Source organism: Gallus gallus, chromosome 19 (assembly GCF_016699485.2).
Source record: "Gallus gallus isolate bGalGal1 chromosome 19, bGalGal1.mat.broiler.GRCg7b, whole genome shotgun sequence".
NCBI classification, from domain to species: Eukaryota; Metazoa; Chordata; class Aves; order Galliformes; family Phasianidae; genus Gallus; species Gallus gallus.
The window spans coordinates 4,635,088-4,654,475 of record NC_052550.1 but is presented as its reverse complement, the minus strand read 5'-3'; the positions used below and the strand labels follow the sequence as shown (position 1 = coordinate 4,654,475).

The window sequence follows — 19,388 nt, the reverse complement described above, 5'->3', positions numbered from 1 at the left end:
GGGGGCGCCGCAGCCGGAAGTGAGGGCGGAAGCGCGGGCGGAAGCGGCGCTCTGGGCTCAGCGGAAACGGCGTGGAGCACCTCTGAGGCGGCGGGATGAACGCTCCTCCGGCCTTCGAGTCGTTCCTTCTCTTCGAAGGCGAGAAAAAGTAAGCAGCAACCAGGCTGGCGGCCGTGGAGGGAACCGGGGGGGGGCACGGACTCCCCGTACGGGGAGTCCGTGCCCCCCCGGTTCCCTCCACGGCCGCCCAGACTGCTGTGTGCAGTGAAGCACTGCCCTAACGGCCCCTGTGCTGCATAGGATCACCATCAACAAGGACACCAAGGTGCCCAACGCCTGCCTGTTCACCATCAACAAGGAGGACCACACGCTGGGGAACATCATCAAGTCGTGAGCTGAGGAGGGGATGGGGGAATCCGGGGGCTGGTTCAGAGCACTGGGGCTTTCTTGAAGCTCAGATATATGTTTAATGCATGCTTGTCCACCACTCCTTTTCCTTTCCAGGCAGTTACTGAAGGACCCTCAGGTGTTGTTTGCAGGGTACAAAGTCCCACACCCCCTAGAACACAAAATCATCATCCGAGTCCAAACGACACCAGATTACAGCCCCCAGGAGGCCTTCACCAACGCCATCACGGATCTGATCAGTGAGCTGTCCCTCCTGGAGGAGAGATTCAGGGTGAGCTCATTTCTTTCCACTGCAGCAAGCTCACACTTTGAACCAGGGGGAGGGACGGTGTATCCCAGAGGTGGTGCTGTCTTATGCAGTTGTTCTGCTGTTTGATATAAGACTGATGAGATCAGTGTTTAAACCGTCCTGCAGCTCAGTGACAGTTCTGTTTGTGTGCTTTCCAGGTTGCCATCAAAGACAAACAGGAAGGAATCGAGTAAAATTATCACACTAAGACGGGACTGTACTTCTGATGAAGAGCGACGTGTCTGTGTGTTGAATGCTTTATTTAAACCTTCATTCATGGCAATTACTTCCTTCTCGTCCCACTTACTTTTGGCAGCAGTATGGGGAGGGGAGGTTTGTATCTGACAAGTCTCGTTTGATTTGATGGCTTAATTCACTAAAATGGTTTTTACTTTTCTAATTGGTCACTTAATGCCACTACGTGCACTCAGCTGTAGCTCAACTGGACTGCACTTTGAGAATGAGGCGATGCTGAGTGACAGGAGCAGATCACATTCCTGGTTTCCCATTTCAAGTGTAGATTCTGGCAGCACAGATTTGTTATTTTGTTTTATTAAGTGTCATTTCTATAAAACAAATGCACAAATTGTGTAAACTTACAGAAAAAAACCTGAATAACTGGATGCATTTAATGAACTCTTTACCTTTTGCACGTAACAGCTGGTCTAGAAAACTTTATGGTTAACATGGGTAACAGTCACTAATACTGCACTATTTCAAAGCACGGGAACAAAATTCTATAACAACTAACTATGACTTCTTCCAAATTGCTGTAATGTTCACACTAGTGAGAGCAACAAGGTAAGTGAAAGTAGGGTCTGTTATCACATTGTTTATGTAGACTTCGCTCAGGTGGTCCCCATTTGCTCGAAGCTCTGGCCACTTGAGAATCTACAAGGAGAACAAAGTTTGTGTAGAAAAGGAACAGTATCACTTTCCCTGAGACTTGGGGAATATTAATTATTGCAAAGCCTGGTTTGACAGCTGGGCCTGGGTGGTGTTTGCTTCTGGAACAGAGGGGACACATCCCTACCAACATGTTCATTTACAAGGGCATGCTACTGACCCAAAACAGGAGTGTGTTCAGAGGCCAGGGAAAGAATGAGCAGAAGGGAGGCAGGAACATATGCCAGAAGCTTGCCTTTCCACACATGCAGTTCTAACAAAGAGCAGCTGCTTCTGTTACCCCTCCACTCATCCAGGCAGGGCAACAGTGGCTGCACACCAGACAGCAGTGCAGGAACAGCTTGTGTTGCCAGGCTGTACAGTTTAACCACCGTGTTTTTTTTCACAGAGGCCTTTTCCTAGGAAAAACTGTCAAGCTGCAGCACACGAGAGTGAACAGATTTGCTTTGCAGCTCATAATCCCTGTCACAATTGTGTGTGTGTTTTGAGGTGGCCTTGGTCACGCTATTGGTTGGGGATTGGTTTTAATTGGCTGTGAATGTTAGGTAGGGAAGATACTAGGCATGTTCTGGTGTGAAGCTGCTCAAGAGAGCTGCCCTGGGGAGGAAGGGAAGCACAGCTCTGTCACAAAGGATAAACGAGACCTACCTGTGTGGGCGGGATTCTCTTGTCCGAGTGTTTTCCCTTTGCAGAGCTCCATGCTGTGGTATAGTTTGAGAGGTGGTATATCCACACACTTCCCTTCTCATCACCACAGAACACATGTAGTTTTGCTGTAAGACCAAAAGAAGAAGCAGGAAAACCAGAGTGGAGCTGAGAGTCCATTCTTCTATAAAGCTGAGCTCAAGGCAGTGCTTTACCCTCTCAACAGAGGATGTCACATTCCAGCAAAATTATCTTTCTGGCACAGAAAAAAAGCCCCACTAAACTACCCAGCTCTGGAAGAAAACCTCCATTCAGACTCCATAGTTCTGAAAAGTGATGCTCAGATCAGGTTTCTTTACTCCTCGTTAGTCCTACACTGCGTTGTGACAGGTGTATCACACCAAGGTAAAACACATCTGCCTTTAAAAGTCAAGGAACAGCCTCAAGTATTTATATGCAGCAGGTGCCCAATAGCTGCACTGTGCTGGGAGTGCAGTGCTGCAAGTTAAGGGTTCCCGTTGCTCACGGGTGGCAGGCCAGCTGTGTTCTCTTGGCCTGGGAATTAAATCCACTCCTCTGCTTCAAACAACAGGCTCCTCCAGCGAGTGGGAGGGGGAAGCATTTGCAACTGTAAACAAGTGAACCTTGAGCAGTATGGCTGCTTCTGGTGCAGCCTCGCTGCCTGGGAGTGCTGAAGAAGGGTGCTGCCTACCTGGGCAGGTGCTGAGTGTGAGATAGGACAAGTCTGTTGTGGACCACTCCAGTTCAGCTAGAATAACTGCAGACACTGTTCGCTGGCTTCCTTTTCCTTTAGTGTCAAAAGACCAACTCCAGCTCCATAAGTATATGCATCCTGGTTTGGAGCTCTTAGAAACTAGGGAAGAAAAATGGAAGATGATGTAAGGTGCTGAGAAGTGCTTCAAAACAGCTGGGGAAGGCGGTCCATCCAGAAGGTGGCTTTCAAGACATGGGACCTGACAGCAGCAGCAACTACTTCTTTTACCCTATTTCAGCATAATTGGAGCTTTCAGGGGGATTCTCAGTCCCACACATGTTCCAAAACTGCAGCAAGCAGAGCTATGCAGAAAGACCCACCCTAGGGTCTTTCACCCTAGGCCTTACAAAGCCTCCAAACTGTGGGAACTCCCAGTCCTCTGCAAAGGGCTTTCAGCAGCCCTTGAACAACAAAGGATTCTTCCCTTCCATTTCAGCACTGCTAAGCAAAGGCTGCTGTGTCGGGTCCATCTTTTTTCCAGATCTGCTCAGACGTGACTCCATACCTCATCTTTACAGAAAGATAAGTGAGTCTAGAAGGAAACTCCATTGAGTGTAACCCTCCAGAATCGACAGTAGATACAGTTACACCCCATTTACTTCCTCTACATCATCCTTCCACACAGAGGTAACTGACTTCTTGTGGACCGTCTTTATATCTTTACATCTTAGGCTATCATCTTTATACTCACCTACAACATCATCATTCAGAAAAGCCAAACCGTCAACCCTGTGAGATGTTGACATTTCTCCCTCCTCATCAGGGAACTTGAATGAGGCTTCAAAAGGCCTGGGGAAGGAAGAGTGAAATAATTCAGGCCCGAAACGAGCAGCACTGAAAATGTGCTTAGATACAGAACCCAAGACATGGAAATCCACGTGTTAATCTCTTTCCAGATAAAGCAGATTAATTCCCACTTGAAATTAATTTTTCAGATACCTGGGCTTTGTAATGTACCAGGAGCCTGCTTGCTCCAGGGACTGCTATTTTACTCCCTTTAAGTTTGGTGAGCCATGCTGCATTCCTGGCACAGACCTCTGTATCAAATAAAGCTAGGACTACTTCTGTTGTTACAGAAAGCAACTGTTGCTCTCACCTGGTTTTCTCTTCCTTCTCCAGTTTTATATTCCACGTAAAGCAGCCTTCTTCACAGCCAGCCAGCAGGTACTGCTCTGGGCAGGTGGGGACCAGGGCAATCCGTAAGGGTACAGACAAACATTCCAGTACCAGCAGCTGGCTAAAAAGAGAACAGTGAACTGGTGCTGCAAAGCAATAGTTATGGGCTCCTAGACTGGCCACATCTGTTTTTTGTACCTTTACCTTGCTTTGAAATTGTAGTCACAGTCTGGAATTCCAATATCCCAGAGCACAATTCGCTTGTCATAGGATGCAGCTGTAGGACACAGAAGAGAGGCAGGTAGTGACACTGCTGCTCATTTGGCTCTTCTCATGCTAGCTGGCAATTCTACCTGTCAGGGGCTATAGCACTAAGCCTGGGGCATCACAGAGCTCATTAAAGTACAGCAGCAGTCATTGAGGCTCCCAGCTCAACACCACTTCATAGACATTGTCAAACATGCACGTTCAGTCATTTGCATTCTTATCCTGTGCTCAAAGAGGAGCAGACAAAAGGCAAGTTTGGTTCCCGGTGTCTGCTACCAAGTTGTGGCCTCACGAGGACATCAATTAGTGCTCATTCAAGTTCCTGTTTCTGGTCATGGGTTCTTGTGGAGCCTGCATGAGCTCCAATCCCTACTGAGGCAGATTCCACTGTATTCCACACCTTTGTGTTTGCATCCACAGTAGCTCCCCATTGGGAAAGTTAGGGACAGATTTAAAAGAAAAGACTCTTACTGCCTTTGTGACCCAGCTGACTGAGTGGCAGCAGTAACAAGGCTAAGACAGTATTTTCAGTGATCAGAATCCCAGTCAGTTGGCATTAAATCAACCAAGTTAATGCCCTGTCTCCAAGCATGCAAAGACTTAATTTATTACAAGAGATTTTTATATTAAATAAAATAAGCCTTGCTGTCCACACCTGAGCAACACTGTCAAGCTCATCAACCCTGCACTACTAAGCATTACATGGATGTGGTAGCAACTTCTCAATCTCTCCAGGTTTCTGCTGTTAACAGTTGAGCTTACTCTTGGAAAGTATCCATTGCAGCTGCACATGTTTTAAAGACGTTCATTCCACTTTTAATGGTTCATGTAGCACTCTAACCACTCCAGGATGTGAGCAATTGTAGGCAAGAAGGACAATGTGCTATGGGGTGCAGGTGTGGTCTCAATGTCCCCATAACAGCTTACTTAACAGACCTGACAATGCAGCTGCAATTTGTAATAGGACGGTTCATTTCCCACCACTCCTTAAGCCTTGGTCTCATGGGCCCTACTGTGGCTCACTTCTACCTCAGGACCTGGACAGAAATCTCTGACAAGGCACAGAACTCTAAAGATTTTCATTTATTTCAAAGCAATTAAGCACACCGTTTTGCTCATTAGAACAAAACCCAACAGGTCAAGATATGCTGCACCGTCCTTCTTGCCATGCTTGATGAGAGCCCTGCTAGCTGGCTACCTGCTGCCTGGCCCCCAGCAGGCCGCTCTGCCTATCATTCTTCTTACCCATCCCTGCGGAACAAATCCACTACTGGAATTGTTTGTGGCTAGCGTGTGGCAGCCACCCTGAGAGCCAGCACAGCAGAGAGCTACTGAGTGAGAAACTGGAGCTGCTGCACCTCAGCTAAGGAGTCACACTCTGTCTGAAACAACTTGCACCTGCTGTGTTCTAGTGCCATCCAAAGAGAACTCTCTGCATAAGGCCTGTCCATACTCGTGCTTGTGTGGTCCCAGCAAGCACTCAGCTACCCACACCTGCTAGCAAGGGTGACAGTTCCCCTTGTGAATGAAGCCCAACCTTTTCCAGATTAGGTGCTGAAGCTAATGAGATTCTGAACTAGAGACTTACTGAAGAGGTGAGTTTCTCGAGTTGGGCTGAAGCAGACAGTGGCAATGGGCTTTTTATGAGCCTTTATTTCTCCGTAGCAGAAGTCAGCTGCCACATGAATCAGTTTGACAATCCCTCTCCTTCCTGCAGCTGCCAAGATATTATGAGATTTCTTCCGACTGTCACTGAGTACCATCGGGAGAGTTGTCCATGCAACACTGAAGAACTCCTAGGATAGAAGGAAACCAAGAACAGCATGAAAGAGAGTCAGCAGGAAGGCTGTTAGCTTAGAGATAACATAACTGTCATGGAGCAATCCAGGTGAAGTGACACGACTATTCAGGCATAAGCACTGCATTTCAGAACATCTTCGGAAGAACAAGATCTATCACAACAGGATGTTTATTAGTCTATGCTGTCAAGCTTTCTTAGCAGCCTGGATAGACACACATATGCCCCTCTGAAAAAAAAAAAAAAAGAGAAGCATAAAACTGATAAAAAAATGAAAACAAACCAGGCTAGAATGACAAGCAGGAAATATTTAGTATCCGTCTTTTCAGACCTGTCCACAGTAATGCTTGCAACCTTCTTTCAGAATTGTTTACAACATCTTTATCTGTGGAATTAAAAAGGATTATGGAATTTCCATTGAATGCTCATCGTTCATATTTGCAACCTACCTCTGTAGCCACCTTATACTTCTTCAGCACCACCCCTGTTTCACAATCGATCAGACAGACAGACTCCCCTCCACACGTTGCCACAGTTCTGGAACAACTCACAATGGGATCTGAAAGATGAAAAGAGAAGGTGAGAAGTTCACGGATAACACGTGAAGACTGCACACGGCCTGGTGCTCTCCCAGACTCCTGTTTTCAAAGGCAAAGTATGTACACAAATCTCTTCCTGACAACAGAGATTACAGCTTGATGAAGCTGGGGTCTAACACATGGGGTCTGCTGGGATTCCAGAGACAGGTGGTTCAGGGAATCCTGCAAACCTCTTTAAGAGCTCACCTTTCCTGGGTGCACAGTCAAGCAATGGCTCGAAGACACAGGACCAGAGCTGCGTTTTAAAATCCTCGCGGCTGTTGCCTTTACTGTGACACTGGAGAAAATGCAATGGCTCTGCACTGAAATCCTCCTACAATAAACCATCCACATTTAGAAAAATCATTCCCCTCACAGCGGTTTGTGATTGCCTTGGGAGAACCCTCTACCAAACACAGCAACCTGAGTTAAACCAGAGTATTTTTCAGCCCTCCTGTGCAGGAGAGATTAAGGTGCCACTGATGCTCGAGACTCCCGAAACAGAAAGAAACTGTTTTAGAAAAGGTGTGCCCTGCAGACCCCAGTACTGAACTTTCTTTTCTCTTGTACAGAAATGTGAAAAACCCTTTTAGAACCCCACTGATAAGAGCTGAGAAGGAAACACTTTCCCCCGTGCAGCCATCAGCTTGACCTGAGAGCAAATCATGTCAGTCCCACTTCTAAGAATAGGCTTTCAGAGCACCACTGCTGCTGGTGCATCCATCCGTTGCAGTGTGTTCACTGTCTCCAAAGGGGGGCCTTCCCTGAAATTTCAGAGATTTAAAACAAAACAGAACACAGAATAAAACCGTAACTTACAACATATCTGGCCAGTCATGAGCTCCAAGATATGCAGAGCTCTGCTGACATCTCAGTGCAGCTCCTCCCACTAAACCAAGAGGCTGAAAACCTGACCCCAGGGGGGTGATGAACATACCTTGCCCTTGGAGTTCCTTACTGGGGTCAAGTTAACAACCCCATTGTCCTGCTCCTGGCTTTTCTGTTCTCCTGTCAGCTGGCTGGATCTTCTATTGCTTTGCCCTTTGGGAAACTGCTCTCCGTTCTTATGTGTCCCTTCATCTCCCTGCTCAGGGGTTGCCTCTTCGGCTGGCTCATTCGATGCTGTTGCTTTATCAGGAGCTGGGTCATCCTCCTCTTGACTGGAATTTCTAGGTACACTCTCCTTCTCAGTTTTTGCCTTGGACTTGGACTTCTTCCTTCCAAAACGTGATTTTGAACTATTTCTTTTCCTCTTTCTGGGAGTTACCGTAACCTATAAGGCATGTTGTCAGTTTCTGCAGAAGAAGCTTCCCCAAGATGTGCAGATGGTTTGCAAGTAAGAAAGATCCTTTATTCAAATCCCACTACCCTCCCAAAGTCACAGACTAGGTTCCAAAAATCAGACAGCCCAGACTTACAGAGTTCCTAGAGGCAGAAGCTAACAACAGCCTGATTTGCAATTCATTTCTCCTGCCCCAGTTACTCGTGATTTACATAAATGCAAAAACAAATCTGGCCTGTGGTCTGAGAAGATTCAGTCTGCAGCTGTTTCAAAGAGGGCAAGCACCATCTCAGCCTGACCACATCAGACCAGTTCTCTAATCAAAAATATTGCTTCCCCAAAGGATGGGTGGAGTGGGTTGGTTTATACTCATGAGATCTTTTGGGTTTCCTATGAATGGAGCAGCTCTTGAATAGCAACCCAGCCTTCTTATTGCTGGGTTGGCTTCACTCTGGCCATAAAGAAGTCCTAGTTGCTGAACACAGGCTGCAGCCTGAGACTGCCCCTACAGTTACCACAGGGTCATTAAAGGAAACTGACAAGCATTACTGAATTTGCTAAAATGTAATTTAAAAAGAAAAGTAAATTGTTAATGTAAATCACCTACCTTAGCCTCCTCCTCTGCAGCTTCCTTGGAGCTTTCTGCACTTTCTTCCTCATTCTCATCCATGTTTTCTTCTGTTTCAGTATCTGTGTTTAACTCCAGACCCAGTGAGCAAGTCAGAAACTCTTCTGCAATCATTTTCACCTTAGAAACAAATATGTTGATAGATACAAAAGACAGAACCACAGCCAAACTTTGATATGTCATGACAGGAGTTGGTTTGCTGGGCTTTTAAGTATGTTCTTCCCCTATTATACGTGAATTTCACAAGGTTATTTCACTGGGCATACTGAAATGTGCAACCATACAGATCATGTGGATGCTGCAAACTGCACAGGACAGACCAGAATCTGCAGACCTGCACTGCAAATGAGTGATTACAATGACTTCTGCAGATGATCAACACCCTGTAGTGCATCACACTGCCTGCTGGGATGGACTTTTCACCTCTACATACAACATTCAGCGGTAGTTTGTGCTGCTGACTACATCTGTGCTACTTGATCCAAGAACTTCACTCTGTGATGGACTTCCAAGGTACAAAACAACATCCCAGAAATAAAACAAGACAAAGGAGCGATGGAAGCTGACGCATATACAATTAAACCCTGTGTTATAAATGAAATGGTATCTTCCATAACTAGGAGCAAGTACAGTTCTGTCATTAACTTTTCTCCTTTCATACAGCTTCCTTGATAGAAGCATCAAGACTAAAGGCTGGCATTAAAGTGATTTGCAGTTTGCAAAATTAAGTACTAGGAATACCGCAGTCTTGTTAATTAGTACAAGCATCATTATTGCTTGTGAATTAAAAACCAACGTCTAATGACAAACATTGCATCTTGGTGCACACTTAGCGTTGGCATTCCTGTAACTGCTTAACAAAACAATGAGGGGAAAAAAAAAAGATACCATCCTCCTAAAAGAGTCCTCTGAGCCCAACTCCACACAGTACTTCAATCAGAGCTGCTCAGGATCAGGCTGCAGAGCCCTTGCCAGAAGAAAGGAGTGTGAGTGAAAAGCAACTTACCCGCCAGCGGGTGAACTCACTAAGCGAGCTGGGTCCATACACTACATTGGTCTGTACTGACTTCAGGAACTTCTTCTTGATGGACTTCACTTGCTCAGCTGTGTACTTCTCAGGAAGCTGGTCACGGAAGAATTCTTCCCAGTGAGCAGTAACCTAGGCAGAAAGACAGGGCTTACTCAACAGTATACCACAGAAAAGCAAAGCAGAAAAGCACAACGTTACTTGTAAAAACATTTCAGAAACTGTCAAACCCTGCGGCTCCACTATCCGCATGATGGTACTTACTCAATCTATTTGACCAGCACCTGAAGCACAACTTCAGTGCAAAGAAAATCCAGTCCCTCTGATCCAAGTTTGTGTGGCAAAGAATATACCGTCAAGATGAACTCAAGCCAATGGCTGATTTCATGCCTCTAGATCCACAGCAAGTGGTCTTAAGAAGTCTCACACAGTTCTTCACTGCCAGAGAGCACCTGACAGGTGACTGTAACAGGCATGGGACAATGGGGACGTTTGAGTTTTCTTGTAGTTCGTGTGTGTGCACAAGCACAGTACACACACGCCATCATCATTTATAAAGTCAGATATCTTGACTCCAAAAGGCTTCTGAACCTTGGGCACAATGAAGGGAGAATATGTCATGAGCTGAATGACCACGGATGCAAGTGAAAGTACCATTCCAGGCACGCAGAGCAAAAGGAGAAAGAACAAATCCTTGTTCCTGGTGCACGCTGGGATAATCAAGATTATCCTGAGCCTGATTTTGAACTCCCATTCCTGGGGCCAGGACAGTAACACCAACTACATGGAGAGGTGCATGCAGCTGGTAAGGAAGCACTCCGTTTATTCCATTTTTGCATGGCAACTGAGTGACCTAGAAAACTGGAGGCACAAACACAGCCCTCGCTGCTCCTGTCCCTGTGGAGCACTCATGACAAATCCTCTTTGCTAGACAAGAACTCTCTGGCTGTCGGTTCCTACCAGTTTTGCAGCCTAGTGCTCCAACAGAGTCAGGCACAGCAGCACTATGGAAACACAGAACGTCCTCACACTGATTGAAACCGAAGGTAGAAGTGGCAACAGGATGAGTAGAACAAATGCAAGCAGTGACCAGAGAAAGTAGTAATGAGGTATTTAAAGTACATCCCATACTGTGGCATGGTATTTAGTTAGTTTGCAGGTGTTCAGAGGTGAAAAAAATACTGCTCATCTTACCTTGCTGGTCAGCTTACGGCTATTGACACGCCTCACGTGATTAGCCAGCTTGGTTATGTCCTTGCCATTGAGCAGCCGAAGATTTTGCAAAAGAAACATCACTTTATAATCATCATTGAGCTAGAAAGACAGCAGAGTTACAAAGATTGTACACACGGTGGTTGCTTCAGTTCACATACAGTGTTCCTTATTAAAATACAACCCAAGGGAGAGCAGAACGTATTTACTGGAGAAAGGACACTCCATAAAGTCTTCTCAGCACTTCTGACTTAAATAACAACTTTTGCATTCCCTGTAAGTCGGGATCTTCACCAGTGCAGCCAAGTGCCTCACACTTCTGCAGTACTTGACACCAACACAAGGTGGTGGTGGTGAAACTGGGCTCTGACCTGCCTGCAAGGCAAGGCATTCTGTTCACCTCCTGGGAATAAAAGCACTGACTGCTTTCTGAGGTGCCCTCACTTGTTGCCTAGGAATAACATCTAAGAGCTAGGTATAATTGCTGCTTATTTCCCCCACTATGTAATATTTGTAAGAATGGGAAATAACTCACTGTGAGGTACCCATTGTTCTCGTAATTTAGCTCCTCGAGCAGAGGGAACTGTTTCAGAGCAGTGACATCTTCCAGCTGGTTGTTGTTGCAGTTCAGGACACGCAGATCAGGCAGGGTTAGGCTGTTGGGAAACTTGTCCAATAAATTATCAGAGAGATCCAGTTTCTGTAGGTGCCTCAGACGTGAAAACAAACGTGGGTCTAAGTCTCCAGTCTTCAGCTGCAGCTTGGACAGGCTGAAAGGAAAAGAGAACACCAGCTGCCTGCCTTTCACTGCAAAACGAGTGCTGGCTTTCACAAGGTACAGGGCCATACCTTGGGGCACCTCTCAGTCTGGTGAGAGAAGGGAAAAACACCCTTCCTCAGTGAGAAAATGAGAACCTGTGTATTACAGGAGGGATCATGTCGGTCTGATTAGACCATTTAGCTGAAGTCCACAGGGAACTTCCAGCGCTGTCAGCCAGAGTCTTCTGAGGATATAAGCCTGAGTTCCTCTAACAAACAATCTCCATCTATAATGACTAGTAAATAAAGGGCCACATACAGAAAAAGCGAATAAATCAGGCACATAGATTTAGAAAGCAACATCACTTCTCACTCATCATCTCAGAAGCCTAACCGGCCAAAGTATGCATGAAAGGCTGAACAGAATTCAGCTGGCTGCAATGCTGAGCTGACTGCTGCGTCGTGATTCCAAGCAGGAGCACCACTTGGGGCTGGGACACAGACAAGGACTGGGGGAGACTCAGCACAGCGTTCCCCAACTGGACTTTCAGAAATATTACCCTTCAAAATCATGGCATGAAGCTGCACGGAAAAACTACCTCTAGAAATTCACTCCTTCAGCCACCTGAACACCACCTTGTTACCCAGATTCCTGCCACCTACACTCTATAGGTAAGCTTTCAAGTTTTTCCCTGAAAACAATGATTTCAGCACAAGACAAACTAAAAGGAGTCACCTGAACGAGCACATATGAAACCCAGAGCTCCTCCATCAGCAATAAAAACAGCACAGACGCCTGCCAGAAATCAGCTGGATGAGTCACTTGGAGGGACCAGCTCTCAATCTAAAGAATATCCCACTGTTATTTACCATTTGGAAAGATATTTGTTATGTTCAGTGACCTCCGAGAGGATCTGAGCAATAAAACTGCTGTAGAGGCTGCTAAGCATGTCAGCTCATTCACCCTTTCTGCAGTGTTTCAGATAGTAACATAATTGGATTTAGAGCAAAGTGATGGAGGGGAAAATAAAGGGAATGGACGTAATGCCAAAACATTAAGAAAATCCTGTAGATCCAGAGCAGAAGCAGTTCTCCTATTGACACTGAGCAACTGCTACCAAAGGCAGAAGTGGTTTGGGTGGAAGGAAGGAGCACCTCTTAGCACGAGGAAATCAGAGCCCAGGAAACAACACGTACAGTGAAGAGAGGCAGCAACTGCAGCAGCTCACTGATCCTGCACTGAGAACGCCATCCCTAACCCCGTGCTTTGTAATGATTTCTCTTATTTCAGTAGGAATGCTTGAAAGGAGATCACCCGCGCTGAGTTCATCTGGAACTTTCCACAGGCCCGGCTGCACTTACTTCAGGGTCTCTATCTTTCGGAGCCTCGTCGATTTCGGAACCGCTCTTTCCAAAAGCAGCTCTGTGGTAATTTTTGACATGTTTCTCTTCGCCCTCCTGCTGCAATCACCAAGCAGCTGTCGGAACTCTTCTTGTGGCCCCCCTGGGAAAACAAACAAGGATAAGTCCTTCGCAACCGACTCTAAAAGGAAGAGAAAAACATCAGGAGGTTGGCTGCTGCTTCTGCTGCTGAGTCTGAAGTGCTGTTTTTCTACGGCTGAGACGAGAATAGGGGGGGTGATCACCAAGGTGGGCACACACTCCGAAGGAGCCCACCCAGCCCATCCCAAGAGCTTGCTCTGCGAGCGACAGGCTTGCAGCAGATGAGCTGTCTGCACTGTGAGGGCTCTCAGCATTAAAGGCCCCCCCCTGTGCAGCCAGGCTCTGCTCCCAGGACTGCCCCCAGCAGCGTTCAGGATAGCACATGTGGGGCAGCTGTGTCCTCCGGGGGGGTGACACAGAACACAGAGCTGCCCAGGCGGATGGACTCCCCGCTGACAGCCTCTGTGTTCCCTCACACTTGGGTAAGCTGGATTAATCACCATCCACAGCAACACCCGCTGCTCGGCAAGGCTGTTCCTTCACCGGGCCGGCCCTACTGTAAGCAACTTCTCCCCGTACCACCACAAAGCTCCCCCCCGTCCGCCCGGAGCCACGTCCCCCCATTCCTCCGCCGGGGCCCTCGGCATACAGACAGGCGCTGGATGCTCGGCGCTGCGTGCCCGTGCCAAGGGCGGTCCTTTGTACGGGGCCTACGGCACGGCTTCGAGGAGGAGGAAAACGAAAAGGCTGCGCCCGAACGAAACGGCAGAGCGGCGGCTGCTCGCCCCGGGGCCCGGCCCGGCCGTTTCACGCTGCGGGCACGAGGCCCGCTCCAGGCCGCCCCCGGGAAGCGCTCGGGGCCGCCCGGCCGCGCCGCTCCGCCCCGCTCCGCCCGGCCCGGTGCTGCGGCCCGGCCCGCCCGAGGGCGCGGCCCCGCGATGCCCCCACCGCGCCGCGGCCCGGAGAGCCCCCAGAGGCGCGCGGCACTACAGCTCCCAACGGCCCCCGCGGCGCACAGCAGCGCTACGGGCCCCGGCGGCGCCGCGAGGGACGCCGGGAGAGCGAGGCCGCCCCCGGCCCCGCCGCGCGGCCTGCACCGAGCCCGCGTGCCGCCCCTCACCTGCAGCGGGCCGGGCCGCGAGGGCGGGCGGGGGGAGAGAGCGGCCGCGTCCCGCGCTCGGCCGGGCGGATGGAGGAGGAGACGGCGGCGGCGAGCGGCGGCGCGGGGCCGGGCTGCGGCTGCAAGGGGATCCGCTCCTGCCTGCTCTGCGAGGGGCCCGCGCAGGCCGCTCCGCCCACACAGGTAGCGGGGAGGGGGCGGCGGGGCGGGGCCGGCGGCGGGGCGGGGCGGGCCGCGTTCCCTCAGGCCGTGCGGGCGGCGGCGCGCGGGACCCCCCGGCCTGGGCACGCGTCCCCGAGGGCCGCAGGACGGCACGGCGCCGCTGGGGGCAGCTGCGCTCATCCGCCGCCTCGGGGCGGCACACGGCGCTGCGCAACGGCCGGCCTGGCAGCCCCGGCACAGCATCACCTGTTCGTTCTCCCGCATCACTGCGGGATGGAGACGTTGTCAGGGAGAGAGAAGCAGCGATGCTGGAGCTGTTAGGTAGAAAGCCACGGGCACAAACGCAGCCAGGGCGGGAAAGGGCCGTGCTCAACATTCCTCACAGCGCCAGGAGCCGTGCAGGCAGTTTCCACATGGAGGTTGTGGGGGTAAATCGAAGGAAACAGCTCGTCACGAGAGCTTCCCCCCTCACGTCCTTGTCACCTCTTGTCATTTCCACAGGGGGATGATAATTTCACTTACTGTCCATCAACGGGCTTAGCTGAAGGCAATGAGCACACCCCATTTGCTGGCTGGGCCTTTCCATTCCCAGGGGTGTTTTTGGCAGAGGAGTTCGTCAGTGAGGAGGAGGAAGCAGAGATGGTTGAACTGATGGACCGGGATGAATGGAAGCCCTCGCAGTCCGGCCGGAAGAAGCAGGTTTGGCTTTACAAGCACATTTCTTCTTAGATCCCTCTGCATTTCAAACCCGGTCCACTCACATATCTCATTAACAGCTCTTCTTTGGGAACCTTGTCTGAAATCAAGCACAAGAATGACTTCTAATTAAAATCAGCTGCTTGCAGAAGCAAATGACAATTACATTCAGTGCTGGATGTTGCATGTTCAGGCACTAAAGTTCACACAGTCTTTAGGTGAGAGAAGTAAGGGTTTTTTTGTTTGTTTGTTTGTGTTTTTGCTTCACAGCTAAGAAACCCAATTCCAGAGAGATTAATGTAGCCTGTCCAAGGCAGCTCCTCAGGGGAGTGGTGCAGTCACCATCCCTGGAGGTTCTCCAGAAGAGGGCAGATGTAGCACTGTGGAATGCTGCTCAACGAGCACGGTGGGGGTGGGCTGATGGTTGGACTTGGTGATCTCAGAGCTCTTTTCCAACCTTAATGGTTCTGTGATTTTGGAAACTGGCGATCAGCTGCTGGGAGAGAACAGAACTCGAAAGCCTGGACCCCATAGGAATCACAGCCTCAGGTCTTGTCCCAGGTTTTCCCTTAACGCTGTTTTTTCCCCCTCTTCCAACAGGATTACGGACCCAAAGTGAACTTCAAGAAGCAGAGGTTGAAAGCTGGTGGCTTTACTGGCTTGCCAAGTTTTAGTAAAAAGATTGTAGCACAGATGGAGGCCTGCTCTGTGCTAGGTGGTTTCTTGCCTGTTGAACAATGCAATCTGGACTACAGGCCAGAAAGAGGTTCTGCCATTGACCCGCATTTTGATGATTGGTGGCTGTGGGGAGAGCGTCTGGTTAGCTTAAACTTGCTCTCAAAAACTGTGCTGTCCATGTCTTGTGATTCAGAGGACACCATCCAATTATTTCCTACTTTCGGTAATGAAAACGGGGAATTAAATCCCCGTGCATCTCTTACACAGACGTCAGCGTGCGAGAATTCAGGCAAACAGGGAAGCAGCTGCCTTTTATCCCCCAGGCTCGTCCCAAGTAAGGAAGTGACTGTTGCCATTCACTTACCCAGGAGGTCTCTGGTGGTGCTGTACGGTGACGCACGCTACAAGTGGAAGCACGCCATTTACCGCAGGCACATCGAGCATCGGCGAGTGTGTGTCACCTTCAGGGAGCTGTCTGCAGAGTTCAGTGCTGGAGGAAGGCGTGAGGAGCTGGGTAAGGAACTGCTGGAGATAGCTCTTTCCTTTCAAGGAGCGCCGGTGTGATCAGCAAAGGGCGGCTCGGATCGCGTCCTAAGAAGTGTGAGAAATAAAAACCCGGATTTGTAGAATTTGATGTATTTCTGAAGTGTGCATAAGGAACTGGGTGTGCACAGAGAGAATCAAATGGATGTTACAAATACAAACAAGGTGGTGCAGGAAAGGGAGGGGGCATTTCTTTGTGTGAAGGCTGCGTTGGGCAACGGCAGCTCTTAGATCATCCTGCTTTACTGTTACCTGTGCCTTAGGGACACAGCTGTCTTCTCACCCACTTCAGATTGCTCCTTGAGAGAGAAGCTCTCCAGGGGGCAGGCAAACATCTCTCCACAGATAGTACAACACTCTGAGAGCTAATTAAAGTAATTGTCCTTTGCTGAAGATTCATACTTTAACAGTGGGGATAAACCATAAATGCTGTGTGTGACCTGTATCTTCTGGAACCAAAAAGCTGCATTTGTGGAGGGCCAATGCTGACTCTTCCACCGAGATGGCTTGGGCAGAGCTCGGACCAGAGGCTCACGCAGGCTGTGTTATTTCCCCATCATTTGTCATCCCAGCCCTGCTGTCTGCTCTTAGTACTTAGAGTCAGATTTTGGGAATAAGCTGGGCAGCAGACTGCAGCACCAGTGGCTGTCATTTTTTTTCTTGGCACCTCCAGCAGTCAGGTTTGAATCATACCTTGTACCTAAGATTCAAGTCGTCATTTGTAGCAGACTGAGGCTGATTGAGGGCCATCTGTCTGTTCAGAACTAACTTCTGTGCTCTTGAAAATGAAGCTGTGCTGTGGAAGAAGCGTGATCCTTAACCAACACAGTTGGATAATCAAAACCATTCAGCACTGTCACAGCTACAGTAATGAAATGACACTTTGCAATGCTGCCTGGTTTTGTTTAGAAAAGAGGGGCATGTTTATTAGGTGAGATTTCAGCATCCTTGTACAGCTATATCCTGTCCTAGAAGTACTTCCTTGGCACAGCACATGGTTTTTAACATACCAGTAATGCATTCATGCTGCAGACTGCCCTCTGCTGCAGGCAGTGCGGAGGAGGCAGCTCCACAGCCCAACAAAACTAGCTTGCTAGAAATCAGTTAGGTGAATCGGGACATTTGAAATGGTTACAACTATGCTCCTTCAAGGCTGCAATGAAGCAGTTTTAGTTTAGCCCTGTATTTAAACAATTGTTGACACAGCTACACAGTGATTGCAGCAGGGATCAGCGAGCACCGCTTCCATGGCAATCCTAAACAGCAAACCTCCACCCATACCCACGGTATCACTGCCTCAGCAGCAGTCCCAGCATGCCCTCTCTGACAGACGGCTCTCACTGCAATGAGACAGCTGAGCTTTATCAGAAGAAAGTTCTCACGGATATCTCAAAATTGCAATTCCTAACCTTTTTGAGGCAGGTTGGTGCCATCAGCCCTGTGCTGCCAGCACCCACGGGCTCCATAGCATGCTGTCCCCAGGCCCTGCATTGCTGCTATCGCACTGAAAGACATTGGGCCAAGCAGGAGATGGCTGGCAGTCTGCTGGGGGCTCAGCAGAGAACCACGCTGGGCGAGGAAACCCATTCTGCAGGTAGGGCAAGCCTTGAGAGCTCATCTACCACCACCCTGCTGCCTTCTGGTGCTCAGCCTCTTCAGCAATCTGCTCTCCACATAGCAAAATGCAGCAATCGACCGTTTCCATTGATGTTTGACCATTATTTCCAACATTCCCTTTTACATTTCCATCGTGCTCTCAGCCTGTGAGAATCCTTCTGGCATGGATACCTGCTGTTTCATTGTCTCAGCAATGGGAGCAGATGCTGGCTGCTGATGAATCAGCGTGCCATGATGATGAGACAAACAATATTAGTTCATTTTGTGCTCTGCATTTGTTAGCTGAAGTTTTCTTTGAGCTGTACAGCAAGCTGCTGCTGCTCTTGCCAGAAAATTCCAGCTCTGCCTACTCAATATCTTCAGTTTAAAATCTGCAAATCATTATCTCGTGAGCCCAGAACTCAGGGCTTTGTCAGGATGGTTTTACAGTCCCAAACTTAATGTAGTCACAGCTCAGTTATTGCTGTGTCCATCCTTTGGCATTTTTCACCTGCTGAACGGTCTCCTGGGCCCCACCTCAGGCAGATCACGTTGCAATTACAAACCCATCAGGTTGACTTTCTAAAACTTGATGTACATTCTCTCCTAAAGAGCCATAATTGCAGTGCTGTGGGATAGTGATGGTCGGGTCTGGATTATCAGTATTGCAGAAATGTAAGCAAAGTATAAGGAGGATTTAATTAATTGGGCGTTAAAAGTGATTTTGCCCACTCAGTATAATTATTGTATGACAAACTTCAAACTATAGGAATTCCTATCAGAGCTATTCATCTTTTTAACCCAGATTTGCCCTTGTAAAGCATCTGCCAAGAACCATTCTGTCATTAAAGGCAAGTGCATCTATCTGATATCTCCTAGTATGTTCTAAAAGGACAGGTGTAATATCTACGTCAGCTTTAAGTAACAAGAGGTAGAACACAGATTAACCCACAGAGGATGCTGGAGGACTTCAGCTGTCTTTCAAAACACCAAAACCAGTCTGAAATCAGCAAGAAGCATAAAACTTAGCACGTCTATCTGGTTTTGCTCACAACTCAGATACATACCTCGTTCTACATTAAGCACTGCTCACGAAGAGATAAACCAAGAGTTGGTGAAGCACAGATGCAGAGCTCTGCTCTCTCCCCGTGTGCAGCAGTCAGCGTTGCACTGGCAGTCACAGCCTGGAGAAGGTGAGCTCTGAGCCCTGTGCGTGGGTGTTCACTGAACGTTTCTCAGCTCAGCCAGTGTGTCATTGCTGGAGCCACTTTCTTGTCTGACAGCGGTACAGAGGAGGCAGCCTGTGAGAGGATAACCAGAAGATAAGCACGTGGCCTGGTTGTGCAGGGCCTGAGCTTGAGGCTGCGGCTCTCGGGGAGGCTGCTGAGGAAGCTGCTTTAAGATAAGGCAAGAAGATAACAAAGCTATAAAAACAGAGAATCTTGACACTTTTTGTTAGC

At 48.7% G+C, this 19,388-nt stretch overlaps 3 protein-coding genes and 1 non-coding gene across 6 annotated transcripts; 3 read left to right on the top strand and 1 right to left on the bottom strand.

Annotated features, from left to right (window-relative positions):
* The first annotated feature begins 59 nt into the window (after nucleotides 1-59).
* On the top strand, nucleotides 60-1,354 carry POLR2J (polymerase (RNA) II (DNA directed) polypeptide J, 13.3kDa). Its single transcript, XM_015296005.4, has 4 exons — nucleotides 60-148; nucleotides 301-390; nucleotides 505-679; nucleotides 856-1,354. The coding sequence occupies exons 1-4, from the start codon at nucleotides 96-98 to the stop codon at nucleotides 889-891; spliced, it is 354 nt and encodes a 117-aa protein (XP_015151491.1). The 5' UTR covers nucleotides 60-95; the 3' UTR covers nucleotides 892-1,354.
* MIR12233 (microRNA mir-12233) lies at nucleotides 177-238 on the top strand. The gene has a single exon (NR_161988.2). It is a non-coding gene; the product is annotated as a microRNA mir-12233 (primary transcript).
* Nucleotides 1,234-14,615, bottom strand: LRWD1 (leucine rich repeats and WD repeat domain containing 1). 3 transcript variants are annotated; one of them, XM_046902569.1, is made up of 16 exons: nucleotides 13,713-14,615; nucleotides 13,053-13,194; nucleotides 11,467-11,701; nucleotides 10,914-11,033; nucleotides 9,699-9,851; nucleotides 8,672-8,812; nucleotides 7,720-8,055; nucleotides 6,990-7,116; nucleotides 6,654-6,763; nucleotides 5,995-6,202; nucleotides 4,344-4,416; nucleotides 4,120-4,260; nucleotides 3,715-3,812; nucleotides 2,961-3,122; nucleotides 2,252-2,376; nucleotides 1,234-1,588 (listed from the first exon to the last, which is right to left on the bottom strand). In XM_046902569.1, exons 1-16 carry the CDS (start codon nucleotides 14,593-14,595, stop codon nucleotides 1,448-1,450), a joined length of 3,195 nt encoding a protein of 1,064 aa, XP_046758525.1. In that variant the 5' UTR covers nucleotides 14,596-14,615; the 3' UTR covers nucleotides 1,234-1,447. The 3 variants fall into 3 exon arrangements, with proteins under 3 accessions (XP_046758525.1, XP_415759.3, XP_015151486.2); XM_415759.8 differs by having other exon boundaries at nucleotides 13,783-14,008; XM_015296000.4 differs by having other exon boundaries at nucleotides 13,787-14,008.
* Nucleotides 14,503-16,418, top strand: ALKBH4 (alkB homolog 4, lysine demethylase). The gene is made up of 3 exons (XM_046902570.1): nucleotides 14,503-14,834; nucleotides 14,917-15,114; nucleotides 15,712-16,418. Exons 1-3 carry the CDS (start codon nucleotides 14,721-14,723, stop codon nucleotides 16,351-16,353), a joined length of 954 nt encoding a protein of 317 aa, XP_046758526.1. The 5' UTR covers nucleotides 14,503-14,720; the 3' UTR covers nucleotides 16,354-16,418.
* Nucleotides 16,419-19,388: the final 2,970 nt, after the last annotated feature.

Coding starts and splice junctions, on each gene's coding strand:
- POLR2J (XM_015296005.4), top strand. CDS start 96: ATGAACGCTCCTCCGGCCTTCGAGTCGTTCCTTCTCTTCGAAGGCGAG. Junction 391..504: donor CTGGGGAACATCATCAAGTC/GTGAGCTGAGGA, acceptor TTTCCTTTCCAG/GCAGTTACTGAAGGACCCTC. Junction 680..855: donor TCCTGGAGGAGAGATTCAGG/GTGAGCTCATTT, acceptor TGTGCTTTCCAG/GTTGCCATCAAAGACAAACA.
- LRWD1 (XM_046902569.1), bottom strand. CDS start 14,595: ATGAGCGCAGCTGCCCCCAGCGGCGCCGTGCCGTCCTGCGGCCCTCGG. Junction 6,203..6,653: donor AGTATAAGGTGGCTACAGAG/GTAGGTTGCAAA, acceptor CTTCTATCCTAG/GAGTTCTTCAGTGTTGCATG. Junction 4,261..4,343: donor GACTACAATTTCAAAGCAAG/GTAAAGGTACAA, acceptor TTCTCTTTTTAG/CCAGCTGCTGGTACTGGAAT.
- ALKBH4 (XM_046902570.1), top strand. CDS start 14,721: ATGCTGGAGCTGTTAGGTAGAAAGCCACGGGCACAAACGCAGCCAGGG. Junction 14,835..14,916: donor CAGGCAGTTTCCACATGGAG/GTTGTGGGGGTA, acceptor TCATTTCCACAG/GGGGATGATAATTTCACTTA. Junction 15,115..15,711: donor AGTCCGGCCGGAAGAAGCAG/GTTTGGCTTTAC, acceptor CTCTTCCAACAG/GATTACGGACCCAAAGTGAA.